General features: G+C 44.5%; 1 protein-coding gene across 2 annotated transcripts in view; it reads left to right on the top strand.

Moving 5' to 3' along the window:
• Positions 1-15,023, top strand: part of LOC147733310 (cell surface hyaluronidase-like) — a 561,460-nt gene that overhangs the window by 73,473 nt on the left and 472,964 nt on the right. For both annotated transcript variants that reach the window (XR_015308517.1, XM_086957873.1), the window contains exon 2: positions 2,244-2,735. Coding sequence is in view for 1 of the 2 variants with exons in the window: in XM_086957873.1 (XP_086813999.1) it covers positions 2,244-2,735 (492 nt within the window). In the remaining variant the exon portion in view is untranslated. The remainder of the gene's footprint in view (positions 1-2,243; positions 2,736-15,023) is intronic.

Raw genomic sequence — 15,023 nt, 5'->3', positions numbered from 1 at the left:
TCCCACTCCAATTTTAGGAACAGTAGGAACACCTACTCTGTGTACTTGAGAGGGGTTATAACCATTCCCCTTCCTAAGTTTTTTTGGAGCATTGAAATACATAATAAAAAAAAAATAGTTAAACCTAATCAAAATAAAAAGTATATTCCTTATAAATAAATAAAAGTATTGAATTGTACGGTATTGTAATTGCATTTATATAGCGCTTCCTAACCCTGACTAGGCGCTAGCACTCTACTCCAGAACCCATAAAGAATTAGCAGTGAATTAGTATAGCGAAATATGAAAGAAAATTGAGTGGTGGATATATTGGTCAGTTATTTGGATTGAGAAGGATAGTGGAGGGATAGAAGAGGGAAGCGTTTTACAATTATATAGCGCTTGCTACTCCTGATGACGTGTTGAAGTGCTTTTTTGGAGAGTAGCATGCTACTTTGGAACCCATAAAGGATTAGTGGTGTATTAATGTAGTGAAATGTGAAATTAATTTTAGTGGTGGATATGTTACATGTTACAGAAAAAATAATCGTCCCCCCACTCTTTTGAAAGGGTTGACGCCGTCCCCCCTGCCAAGAAGCTGGGCCCCACAGAAATATGCTGAACTTGTCCCGGTGTAAATTTCAGACACCGGGACAAGTTCAGCACGTTACGTCACAAGGTCATTTGCATACTAGCAGGCCCCCCACTTCTTTTTATATGACTTGTGCCCTACCTACCACCCAAAAACCCCACCAACAAACAAGACATTTTTTCTAAAGTTAAAATATACCATCACAAATATTGAACTATCTTTTAAATGGAACAAATTAGATAAAACAAATGTATATTCAACTCTTTTTCAAAATGTTATTAATAAATACAGTGATCAACGAATTAACATATCATTATAAATAAATTAAATAATTTATATTTTAAATTACTTCCACCCTAATACCCACCAAACCCAACAACCCACTTGCATATTAAAAATTACTAATTAAATATAACAAAAATAATTTACATGTTACAAAATTGCAAACTATACTGAATTTTTATTTTACAAAAAATGATTATCAGAAAACTAACACCTACAGATAATATAACTAATATATGGTACATTAATTAATACACTACATTTAATACAACTGTGTCAAAGTAAACAAAATTATGTACAACTATATTTAAAACGACAATATGATATGACTACAAAAAATATTCTTACCCTCTATTATCTGTCCCACAATATTTTTGAGTTATATAGCGTTGTACAGAGGACTGGTAACTTTTTTTTTTTACTCAACTTTACATGCTACTAAAAACCTATGTAGGACTAACCCAGGAGGAACCAAGAAGGGCCTCAAGAAAACCATACCCACTAAAAGTCTAGAAGCAGTTGATCATACCTTGTATTTATTACATTTTGCTATAAGTCATGATTATTGGGGAATAGCCCTACTAATACCAGCTGACTCCTCGCATAACGATTGCTACATTGATCACCATATTGTATGCCTATCTTTTGAATAATATCTATTGAACATTACATTTTGCATTACAAGTAATTTACGTTTTATTAAATGTAAACACCCTGACAGGACAATGATTTATTCACTGCTGTTATATGTTTTACTGAGTCTGGGTCTCTACGCCTCACCATTTCCCTGCGTAAGCCTTGGACTGCTTGACTATGTTACCCTGTGGGGAAGCTCTAAATGGGTATACTTGGAGCTCAGTTTTTGAATAAAGCACTAGAACACCAGTGATAAAATGTAGTGATTGTAACAGTCTGGACACAGTAGCCCCTACCTGCGCTAAGACTCCTGAAAAAAGTTCCCAAATGGCAAAATGGTCAATCCTGAGCCTTCATTCCCTGATGTTTATGGTAAAATATGTATTGATTGCACTGTTAAGCCTCAGTACAGTGCAGCAGGAATCCTCCTACATGTTCATCACACATTCTAAATAAAGTACACAGCTGTCTTTTATACTTGTAATAAAATACTTAACAGTACGTGTCTGCAGGAAATTACAAGTTGCTTATTGGCGAGTTTGATTTCACAGTAATGATTCCAATTGTGTTATACATTATTTAGTCAATTCTCTTTCTAGTCGGCAAGTTAACTCTTTTGCCCAGTGCTCTTTAGGAGATCCTTCTTTTAGGCTCTGTCTCTGCTAATAGTAGAAGCCTTGTAAGGCTTTTAATGTCTTTATGTCTGAGATGGCTTTGTGGCATGCCTTGCTAACACACCTTTCTTGTATTTCAGTTATTTCAGAAAGCAACTCCCACATGAATGGTACTTTGAGGAACTTGGACTATGGCGAAGTTTTCCATGGTAATGGTGAGATTGGTGACCTTTCCAAACCACAGGATGTGCTTCAGGCTCCGCATCATGAGCAGTCATTGAGAGAAGCTACCCAGAACAGGACACAGCCATGGAAAGCCAGGCTTCCCTCCTGTGATGACCTACTCAAGCTCTCCCGCCATGCGGTGGCCGATGTGTATGGATCAACCCTGGCTTGGACCGTTCTTCCATTCCACTCCTGTGACCAGAGGTTTGAGCCCCCTGAGATCCGTATCAACCCCTTGAAGCTGTTGCAGGCCAACATGAAGCCCTCTCTGCTGCTGCAGGTGCTCCACTTCCTGGGGGATGCTGGGATGCTTGACAACACTCAGCAGCGCAAAGCATTGGTGCTCCTAAAGAAGCAGATACTCAAGGCACGGAAGACATCTGGCAAGACAGATAGTGGAAAGAGAGGTAGGGAGTGGGTAAAGTAAATAAATCGGTTGTGTCTCCCTTGACCCATCACTAACACTTTCCACTTCCATCTGCACCTTTTTATCAGCCTTTTTCCCCTCCTGTGAGAGTGTTTGGGGCAGGGGTACGGGATAGACTCTCCCTTCCCACTGATTGTGTCTACTTTCTTTCTATACATTTCCATATGAATGTTTGAGAGAGGTGTCTTAAAGTCACGAAAAACAAAATGTATCTAAGTTTTATCTATAGTGCCAGCAATGGTACAATTTTCTAAGGCATATATTTTGTCATTGAGTTACAAGGTTAAAAGCGGGCAAGGGACTGTACGATATGGCATTAGATAGACACTCATACCCTCTGAGCAGGTTAACAGAGTGGGGGGCCTGCGAAAGAGGATTATCATTTTTGGACGAGGTTAGGTCACATGGGAGAATTATGAGATGAGTTGATTTGCACCTTTTTGGTGGCAGGATTTAGTTGAAAATGAGAGTAGTTTGTTATAAAGGGATGGGGTTGGACTGCCTCAAAGTGCATTGAGTTATTAATAACTTTTCTGCTACAAAAATATGTTTTCTTTTTCGTAAGAGGATCATCTATTCTTTTGGCAGTTCGTTTTTCTGTAGGTTGACATATTTTCCAATCTCAGGGAAAATAAATGGGAGTTTTGCTTCTCTTTGGCTTGTGATGAGGCACAGCACCTGCCAGCGTCCTCTCACAGTCAGTTTTGCAGCGTGAATCTTTTGTGGATTCACATGCTGTGCATTATTCCACCATCTTGTGGTTGGGTTCAGAATTCTTATGTACAGCAGAAGTCAATCTTCTCTGTCTTTTTTGGGGGGCATCAATGGTCCCATCATTTGGTGTCTAATCCAGCCTCTCCTGATGTCATATGCCCTCCCTGGCAGCTTCCAAACGTGGTTGCCATCTTTAGATTCTTAATTTCCGCCTTTGGGCATGGAAGGATCGCTGAAGGCTCTTCGAGCATCGAAAAGAATGAAGTTTTCATCAGATGTTCCTTGAAGTAAAAACAGAATAGAGACCAAAGAAAAACATCGGCTTGGATCATCGAGTGCCTACATACCGCAGGAGAATGTCTGGGCAGAGAGCCCCCTGTTCGCATGGGACATGGAAAACACACCATTTTGCTTCTGCTCCAAGTGCCACCACAAGTTTGATAAGAAGGATAGCCCCCAAGTGTGCAACCTTTGTCTTCCAATAGATCACTGAAGTGATGACTGCGACGCCTGTACAGTGTTCAAACCCAAGACCCTGAAGGTGAGGGAGGAACCGAGACAGGCACACTACACTATGCAAGGCCAGATAGAAACTCCATTTCTGAATGATCTGGTGCTGTTGACCAAAGAGGAGGTTAATATTGCCAAGTTGGCCGAAGGAGAGGGCTTGGACTTCAAGATGAGGGTCATAGATGTTGAGATATTACATCGCAAATTGAAGTAAAAATAGCCGTAGTTAAAGCCTAAAAAGCAGGCGGACGAGTATCATTTGTCAGGCTCAAAAACAGCAAAAGCTGCCTCTACATCAAAAATGTCATCAACCGAAGGCAAGGAAAAGCTCAAAGAACCCCTGGGGTCCCATTGGAAGGATACCATAGGCGGCCGAGCTTTAGAGAGACCTACGACATTGATGGACGACTGAAGTCGAGACAAGGTAAAGAAGCCGTCGAGCGAAACCCTGGCAACAGAAAGTTCGATGTCATAAAGAAAGAGAGCACTCCCTCTTGAAGTCTAGAATCGTTTTGGTTGAAATTGGATGCCAGAAAAGACTTCTGGAGGCTGAGATGGCTACAATTCTTCTTCAGAAGAAAGAGTTCAACACCTCTCTTAAGATGTTCAGAATTCCGCTGAGAGCTTCGACGGAACAGATGGAAAGGCAGTGGAGGCTGGTGAAATCTGAAAGGGGTGGGGTGATGCTTGTATGCTTTTTACCATGTGGGAGCATTTCACTCTAGTACATAAGTTTTTGTTGCTATATTGAGAGTCATTTATTAAAACTTGTAACAATGCCTAACAATATAGTGATATAAGCTGATGTACTAAAGTGAAACGCTCCTACATTTATTTACAAGCTCAAACTTATCTTCACTCAACCACCACAACATTAAAAACCGCTATAAAATCAAGGCACGGCATGCGAACCCAGAAAAGATTCATGCTGCAAAACCAAATGGTTTCTTACTTGTGTAGTTTTGCAGCATGAAGAAATTTCTGGATTTACTTGACCCACTGTAGAAGATAAAATGGTCTTAGAAAACCAAGAGAGACGAAGCTGGTAAAGCTGGCAAGTTTATTCCAGAGGTTACAACCACAGGAGGAGCGCCCCATCAGCCCGAAGTCCGATAAGTAACTGACAAAGCCTATCGAACTCCAGACTGTAGAAGGCTCCTGGAAATCAAAGGAATACATTCTTAATACATTCTTCAAATGACGTTAACACATTCTTAACATGACGTAAATAAACATGCCCAACAAACAGAATTACAATACCACTACATTACCTTCCCCCTTTTGCACATTTTTTTTTTAAAACAACAAAAAAAAACAAATCAGAAACTTAATAAGATATAAATTCATTGTATCTTGAGGGAACTTTCCTGATACGACCACTCTGACTACAAGAAGCAATGGAAACCATCTCAGAACTGCACGACAGAGGAGAAAAAGAAGAAGAAGAAGAATTAACCCTAACATCCTGTTGTAACCAATGCATCCAATCACACCCTTCTTGCAACAACAAAGTTTTCTTCTTACTGATAAGAGCAGCTTGATCTTCGGTCAATCTTACCACCTGTCTAACATTCCACCAACCTTTCTCCCCCAAAAATACAGCATTTTTACTGACTTTAGAAACCTGAACGGGACTTGTAAAAATTGAATTTTCTTTAGAAACCTTGAAGGGTTTTTTAATTATAACCCAGTCCCCAATAACAAATTGCACTTCCTTCATATTCTTAACTCTATCAAAATTTGCCTTCATCACTTCCTGCTTCCGTTTCACAGCAAAATCAAGTTCTTCCTGAGCATCCTTAGCCAGACATGGATTTTTCTTATAAAGCCAAGAAGGTAACAAAGGAGAATGAACCTTCCTCCCCCTTAACAATTCAAAGGGAGAAACCTGAGCTGTACAATGAGGTGAGATATTATAATTCCAAATCTTTTTTTCCAAAAATTTCCCCACATCCAATCCAGAAGCTATAGCAGTCTGAATGCCTTCTTTCAAAATGTTGTTCCCACGTTCCACCAAGCCATTTGAAGACGGGGAATAAAGCGCCACCTTCAATTGCTTAGTATCCTGCACTTCCAAAAACTTGCACATCTTGTCCGACACAAAGTGTGTACCGTTATCTGTTACCAAAACTTGAGGCGCCCCTTCCAGCAAAAACACCCTTTCCAAAAATGAAATGGTATTATCTGAATTTGGGGCTTCCACAAATGTATAATACATCCACTTTGAAAAGTAGTCAATGGCCAAAATAAGATATCTCTTCCCTTCTGGCAGAACATTATATGGTCCTGAAAAATCCAGACCTACTTTCTCCCAAGCGACCCCAGGAAACTGAGAAGGCTGCAGAGGAGCATCATGCGTCTTCCAATGTTTATCTGATAGTAAACACTCCTGACAATTATTTACTAAAGCTCTTACCTGAGCATCAATGCCAGGCCACCAGTAATGAGACTTAATCCTCATACATGTTTTTGTCACACCCAAATGACCTATGTGAGCTAGCTTCACAATCACATTCCTCAAACCAATTGGAGGAACACATCTATCACCCCTCAGCAAAATACCATCCAGCATTCTTCCACTCTTCCTCCGAAATAGCAGAGTCCCATTCCTCAATGGCGTCAACCACAGACACACATTCCACATCCTCCTCTACTAAGTCATCCTCATCGTCCTTATCCATCAACATCCTGGAGAAACAATCTGCCCTGAAGTTCTTGCCTCCCGCAATATGCCTCAATTCAAAATTAAACTCTTGAAGTTTAGAGACAAGTCTGGTCAACCTAGGAGACAGACTGTTTGTTCCATTAACCTTGGTTAAAATAAAAGAAAGAGGTTTATGATCCGACAGCACAATAAATCTCCTACCCCAGATGTACATCTTAAACTTTTGAGCCGCCCACACACAGGCCAGAGCCTCCCTCTCAATTGTACTATAGTGTTTTTCAAACTCCTTCAAGGACCTTGAAGCAAAAGCCACCGTTTGCTCTTTACCGTCCATCTGTTGGCTTAACACCGCCCCCAAACCTCTCATACTTGCATCCACTGAGATAATACAAGTACAATCGTCCCTAAAAGCGTGAAGGGCCTGTGCTGAAATAATCAATTCTTTAACCTTAACAAAGGACTCATCCAAATCTTTAGACCAAACAAATTTCTGACCTTTTTTAAGTAACAAGCGGAGAGGTTCCACAGCCTGAGCATAATTAACCACAAATCTAGCATAATACTCGGCCAGACCTAAAAACGATTGGAGAGAATCCTTGTCTCCAGGTGGTTTGGATTCTTTAAGAGCCCTTACCACAGAAAATGTTGGTCTAATACCAGATTCAGAAACTGTATGTCCTAAATACTCCAACTCCGACACTCCAAATTTACATTTGTCTTCCCTCACAGTCATCCCTCTTCCTCCAAGAATCCATAGCACCTTCCTCAGCAAAACATTATATTCATCCATTGTTTGAGAAAAAATCAAAATATCATCCAAAATAGCTTGCACCCCCACCAGGTCTTTGAATAAGGAGTCCATTAGCCTTTGGAAGACACTGGCTGCCGATGCCAACCCAAACGGTAGCCTCAAAAATTTAAAAGCTCCGAATGGGGTAACAAAGGTAGTCAGCTCCTGAGACTCCTTAGCCAAGGGGACCTGGTGGTAGGCCGACTTTAAATCCAACAGTGAAAACCATTTGGCCCCACCTAAATTTGCCAAAAATTCGTGAATCTTAGGGAGCGGATGACAGTCTACTTTTATATTTTTATTAAGACCCCTGAGATCCGCACATAGCCTAATCTCATTGTTCTTTTTTCGGGCTACGACAATGGGGGCGACCCATTGAGAGGACTCAGAAGGTTCAATAATTCCATCCTTACATAAATCTTCTAAAAAAATTTTAAGTTCCGCTCTGACGCTTAAAGGAACTGGGCGTACCTTATGAAAAATTGGGGTTGCCCCAAGAATTAATCTAATTTTGTGTTCAGCACCTTTCACTAAACCAATCTTATTACTGAAAACATTTTTAAATTCATTTAGAAGATCAGAGCGATCTATTTTTGCCCCTTCAACAAAACAAATAGGGAATTCACGAACTGTAATGGAATTTTCATCATCACCAGGAACTAAGTACAATCCCATTTTGGCCAGGTCCTTCCACCCCACAATATCTTTCCCTTTTATAGCTACATAGATCTTTGTAACAATTGACCTTTTAAGAACTTACAAATTTCCCAAGAAAAATCCCAACATATCTATATCTTTTTCTCCGAAGGCTTTCGGGTTTACATCCGATTGAGTCAATTTCACATTTCTCCCCCACTTTTCATAGATGGTAGTATCTCGTAGAATAGTGATAGGCGGCCCAGAGTCTGCCATTACATGAACCTCAATGTCGTCAATAAAAGCATCACATAAAGGACCCCTGATAAAGGTTGAACTTTCATCTGCCTCCACCATCAATAAAAGATTGTCAAAATACTCACAACAATCTTCAAAATCCACACAGTTAACTTTAAGAGGTTTCTTTTGGAATCTACAAACTTTCTGAAAATGGCCCACTTTCTTACAAACAGTGCAACGTTTATTAAAGGCCGGGCAACCTTTAAAGTTCCCCATGTGAAATTTAAATCCACATCTGAAGCAGAAACCCTGCTTGGATTGATTTTGGTTTGGCTTGCTCACCCATTTTTCCTTTCCACCAACAGTATACAGACCCTCATCCTCCATTTCTTCAGAGACGAAATTCACTTTAGGAGAGGAATCCACCATCATTGCCTTAGTGGAAATTATAGATCTTTCTATACTAAGGCTAAGATCTATGACTTCCGATAAAGAAGGGTTTTACTGAGAATCCTCTCCTTAACCTTAGAGGAAGCACAATTAAAAACAAATTGATCCCGAATATAGTTGTCAAGAAGGGGACCACAATCACAAGTAATTGCCAAAACTCTTAACGCAGAAATATATTCATCAATCTTCTCATCTTCTTTTTGCTTCCTTTCATAAAATTTGTGTCTCTCTAACATAATGTTGGGTGACTCCTCAAATTGTTTCTTAAGCCTTGCAATGGCTTCAATATAGACATTCCATTGTCTATCACCTGACTGACCTGAAGGGGGAGGAATAGGCACTAAACTGTTAAAAATGCGTTGAGCAGCCAAACACAACTGCCAAATAATAAGGCAAATTTGCGAGTAGGAGAATATTCGGCAGCATCAATAGCTACAATATGGTTTTCGAATAAACCAAACCATTCAGACCACAATAAAACTGGTTTTCCAGGTTTTTCTAAAAATGGGGGAGGCTGCGTGACTTCCTTCACAGCAGACATCTTAAAATAAAGAAATATTCCGAGAACAATAAAAGTTTAACAAAAGGCTTAAAAACTAATACTGCTATACTCTAAATTATCACGGAGTGAGAATTACCAACTGTCACTTTATCGGCTAAAATTCCTAATATTCCCTTAAAACAGAATAAAATTACTGCAAAAGGTGTGCGAATCACTGAAAATAGATCGCACCAGGTTCCTTTAAAGATGAAATGATCCGCTGCTTGCGGAAGAGATCTCTGACGAACATGAGAGAGTCGAATTAAATTCGAAGTCTCTTTGAGCAGAGAAGCACTTCAACACTTCACCAAAATGGCCGCTAGAGCGTATGACGTGACACGTCAAACGTCGTACGTTCCCACCATGCAGTGCGGCAGACAAAGTCCAAGGAACGAAGCAGAGGCAAAGGCTCCAACACTGCGCAGTGAAGTTCCACAGTTACAAAGAGGAATACCCAGGAAAAGTTTACCTACAAAATGCAGGTGCGTGCCAGTTGTTGAAACGAATAACGAAATCACAGTTCGTAGTGTAACAGGATACCCATTGAAGCTTGCAACACCAAAATTGCACTTGAAAGTCACTGTAAAGCCGATACTCAGTCAGAACACCTCTGAGAAATAATATCGCTTGACTCTCCGTTTCAAAGGAAAACAAACGAAAACAACCAGAAAATCCAAATGCTCGAAGTTTTATAAAATGTTTCCTTCCACGGGAATCTCAGAATAGACTTTCCACTGCAATCCCGAAAAGAGCGGCAGACACCATCCAAATGAGCCACTCACGGGGCTGGTAGAAATCACCAACAAATGAGAAAAATTCTCCTTGTATTGCGTGGGTCGGTGGTTGTAACAAATACCATCGTCGTCGCCAATATGTAGAAGATTAAATGGTCTTAGAAAACCAAGAGAGACGAATCTGGTAAAGCTGGCAAGTTTATTCCAAAGGTTACAACCACAGGAGGAGTGCCCCATCAGCCCGAAGTCCGATAAGCAACTGACAAAGCCTATCGAACTCCAGACTGTAGAAGGCTCCTGGAAATCAAAGGAATACATTCTTAATACATTCTTCAAATGACGTTAACACATTCTTAACATGACGTACATAAACATGCCCAACAAACAGAATTACAATACCACTACACCCACCCACCTCTACGGGAGCGATGCAAAAAAACAAAATCTAGCGATGCCGACCATGTGTGAATGCTTCCGGGCCGGGGGGTGGGTGTGTGACTTTGGATGAGACACCTAATCGTGGGACCGTTGACACTCCCCCCCCCCCAAAAAATGAGAAGAAGGACTACTACTATACTATACAAAATAATTCAAGACTCAACCACTAGATGGTGGAAAAAAGCACAGCATGTGTATCCAGAACATTCTTCAAGCTGCAAAACTACTTCTACAGATAAGAAACCATTTTGTTATTGGGCACTAGTGCACAGTTTGAAGCTACTGAGAAGTGTTGTTTCCAGTTTAGGCACTTCAAGTAGTCAAGGCAATACGCCTGTTGTGGGTAGGAATGGTGTTTACAGGGTGAGTAGTGAGCAGAGATAAAACTTTTGACATGATTTATAGATTGACCATCATGGTGTAAGATGCTGTTTATTAATATCTATTTCTAAAGCACAAAACGATAACACAACCTTCATGGTTCACTGAAACAAGACAGAAATCCAAATCGGTAGCCTAAAGAACTTAAAGTTTTTACATAGAAACAAAAGGCAGACTATCCCCTGAACAGTCATTTCGGTTTCATCCCTAGAAAGGATAAATGATTGATCGCTTTACGAAGTCACATTAGAGTGGAATTTTACAATGTGTCTGCCATAACTATAAATGCACTGCTTCCCATCCGGACCTTAAAAGAAACTTAGTGGTGCAACACAAAAGGATGCCCGCCCCTTGCAGAATGTGATGAAGGGCCTCTAAGTCCATGCTAAATGAGGCCCCCTTTGAATGGTTTGGGGAGAGGTGAGGTCTGGAGGGTGGGGCCCCGCTCCTGTAGATCACTCTCACATCAGTACCGGACTCGATGTAGCAGGGTGAGCCAGGAGGGTGGGGCCAGTTTTGTTACTGGGGCTGGTTTTGTAGCAGTGAATTGCCAGGGTTGGTTTGAGCTCCCAATCCAGCCCTGCACCACATAATGCTTACCCATAATATTGTCTCACATTGAGATATGTTTATTGCACAAGTGTAAGGAAACATTCATGCATGGTATACGTGTCAGTTTGTTCAAATCATTTTTGAACAAAAAAACGCATAATAACACACCATTGTTTCACTTCTCTATTGTATGCTCTCCTTTATCAAGTGTCTGTCTCTCGCCTGCGGTCTGTTCTACAGGCCTCATTGTACTGTCTCTTCACTGCCTGTTGCTCGATATTTCAGCTCTCATTTCCCCATCTCTTTCTTTCTCCATCTCTCTGCCCCATTTTACCTTAACTTTCTGCCTGTCTTTTAGTTCCCTTTTTATCTTTTCTCTCTCTCTGTTCTCTTTCACCTCTCACTTCGCTCTTCCTCAAACCTGTCTCTCTGCCTTGTCCTCTTTTTATCTTCCCCGCGTTCACTCCACCCTGGCCCACTGTCCGTAATCCCCTGCCCCCTGACTGCCACTCTGTCGCCTCTACTAGAATTCTCTCTAAGCTTGGCTGCAGTGGAGTAGCTAGGCCTTAGACCGCCTGTGGCGTCCCCTGCGTTTATTGCCCATGGCGGCCGAATGTAAGGGGGGATGATGCTGATTCCTTCTACCGCTGCCCACCAACCACCACAGGTAAGGTGTGGGGTGGCTACCACCCCAAAAACTCATGCCGCCTCCCTTTGCCCCCCCCCCACTCCCCCACCTTGCAATGCCGCTCCCTTGCTGCGCCCGCCACAGTGGCAGGTACTGTGGAGTTTTTTTCCCTCTAGGCCATACCTCCGTGTTAGACGGACCGGGAGGGTCGGCCGAGGTACGGGGAGAGGTCTCCAGGGAGAGCCGTCTCCAACGACTGTACAGATGAATAACTTCCCCCCCACAGACGGACACCACACAAGACTGAAGGTTACGAGACTTTATATGCAATTCTTAGGTTACGATGATATGGTACAAGGAGGTCTGGACTCAGGGGTCCCCTCTAGCTTAGTCTTTGGTTTGGAGAAAAGGGTAGCGGGACAGTCTTTAGTTACCGGTGAGTCTAAAAATAGCTCTCAATCCTTGAGCTCGGCGTTCTTGATGATCGGGCCGTGGAGGAGCCAAGCAGGTCCCGAGATGGTCGGATGAAAGATGACGGTCCGCGGCGGAGCCTGCAGGTCCCGATGAAGATGACGGTTACAACGGTCCGCGGCCACGCCAGCAGATCCGGACGACGATGAAGGATGAAGGTTACGACGGCTGTGGCAGCGCCAACAGGCAGGATGATGGTACACAGGACAGAGCTACGGCAGCGCCAGTAGTCCGTTCAGGATGAGTTCCTCTTTACGTCTCTCGACTCCAAGATACAACTGCCTTCCTGCTCTGGAGCTGCCCCAGTTATAGGGCTGTCGTGCTTTGATGTCCGGACCCTCGCACTTGGAGGTCGGGGGTCCGGGATGCGGGGTTCCAGACACCCAGCAGGGGGGTGGAGCCAGCGCCCGGGGGCGCGATGGGCGCGCGGCACTTGGCGGGGGGAGCCATCGACACCTCTTTCTCCCATTGACTCGCCAAGTAGCCCGCTCACCTCCTGGGTGGATGGTGGTGCCGAGATGTCTGAGGCCGGGCCAGGCCCAGGGTCGGGGTCGATCGGGGGCCAGGCGACCTCGTGGTGAAGGGTCCAAGATGGCGGTTCAGGTTGGCCGCGTGGGCCGGCAGGGGATCGGGCCCACGAGGTTAGCTTGCCTCGCAGGCAGGGGCCCTGAGAGGGCAGCAGATGTACAATGATGATGCGTGGTACTGTCGTGGCGGCTCTCGGGCCTGGTTGGGCTGGGGGAGAGTGGCCCTTCATGTGGCCTGTCCAACATGCGTCCCCCCCAGCTGAAGGCGGGGAGAGTTACCCATCTTCTTGGGGACTCTCGTCGTCGAGGCGGAAAAACCGGGACAGGCCGTCTGCGTTGGCGTGATCTGGTCCTGGCCGGTGTTCGACTGTGAAGTCCATACCTTGCAAGGAGATGGACCAGCGCAGCAATTTTGGGTTTTCCCCCCGCATATGCATCAGCCACTGCAGGGGTCGGTGGTCGGTCTGCACCCGGAAGTGGGTGCCAAAAAGGTAGGGCCGGAGCTTTTTGAGGGCCCATACCACTGCGAATGCTTCTCTCTCTATGGTGCTCCAGCGTTGTTCCCGGGGTAGGAGTCTACGGCTGATGAAGGCCACGGGTTGATCAAGGCCTTCGGTGTTCACATCGTGCACACACCAGGACGTGACACCTGGTGTGAGGGAGAACAGGCTGGCGAACTGTGACAGGAGGGCTTGGCACTCTTGGCGTTGTTCTCTGGTGAGGGTCTCCGAGAGGCGGACCCCATCTACGGAGCCGTCTTGCTCCTGGGTCCGCAGGAGGTCAGGGAGAGGCTCGGAGTCGTCTTCAGCCCCGTTGTCTGTGGCCATCAGTAGGCTGAGTTCGGTTCGTGCAAAGTGAGGTTTCAGTCTGTTGGTGTGGAGGACCCGGAGTGGGTTCCGGGAGGACCCCATATCGATCAGATAGGTGGCAGGACCCTTGCGCTCGATTACCTTGAAGGGCCCCGTCCATTTGTCTTGGAGAGCGCAAGGTTCTGTGGGGGACATTACCCATACTTGTTGTCCCGGCTCGAATTCAATGGATGAGGCGTTCTGGTCATACCATTTTTTCATATCCTCTTGACTGGCCTCTAGGTTGGCTTTTGCTAGGTCTCTGAACCGCTGGGACTGGTTGCGGAGGGTGAGGAGGTACCGGAAGACGTCTGGAGGGTTCTTGGCCGGAGGCATCTCCCAGCCTTCTTTGATCAGGCTGAGCGGCCCCCGCACTGGGTGCCCGTATAGCAGTTCAAATGGGCTGAAGCCTAGTGATTTTTGTGGGACCTCCCGGTAGGCGAAGAGGAGGCACGGCAGCAGTACATCCCACTGGCGACGAAGGGGCTCTTCCAATCCCCCGATCATCCCTTTTAGTGTGCGGTTGAACCGCTCAACCAGTCCGTTCCCTTGGGGGTGATAGGGGGTCGTGAATCGGTAGGTGACCCCACACTGTTGCCAGAGTGATTTCATGTATTTAGAAATAAAGTTCGTGCCTCTGTCGCTGACGACTTCTCGGGGGAACCCCACACGGGAGAAGATCCCCATCAGGGCCCGGCCGACCACTGGGGCTGTCACGGTCCGGAGAGGTATAGCCTCAGGGTAGCGGGTGGCGTGGTCCACCAGCACCAGAATAAAGCGATGGCCTTGTTTTGTACGCGGGTCTAGAGGTCCCACAATGTCTATTCCGACCCTCTCAAATGGGGTCGTGACTACTGGAAAGGGTTGCAAGGGGGCCTTTAGTTTGCGGCCGCTCTTCCCACTGGCTTGGCACGTGGGGCAAGATCGGCAATGCTGGTGTACATCGTTTCTCATTTTGGGCCAGAAGAAGTGGGTCACTAGGCGGCTGTAAGTTTTATCTTGTCCGAGGTGCCCTGCCAGGGGGACATCGTGGGCCAAGTTTAACAGGAAGTCTCTGAAACGGAGGGGTACCGCTAGTACTCTGTTGGCCCCCAGCTCGGCGATTCTTTGCTCGCTGTACAGTAGATCATTGTCCCAGTAGAC

This window comes from Lissotriton vulgaris, chromosome 2_1, assembly GCF_964263255.1.
Source record: "Lissotriton vulgaris chromosome 2_1, aLisVul1.2, whole genome shotgun sequence".
NCBI classification, from domain to species: Eukaryota; Metazoa; Chordata; class Amphibia; order Caudata; family Salamandridae; genus Lissotriton; species Lissotriton vulgaris.
The sequence above is the reverse complement of the archived record's forward strand: the minus strand, read 5'-3'. Positions and strand labels throughout refer to the sequence as shown.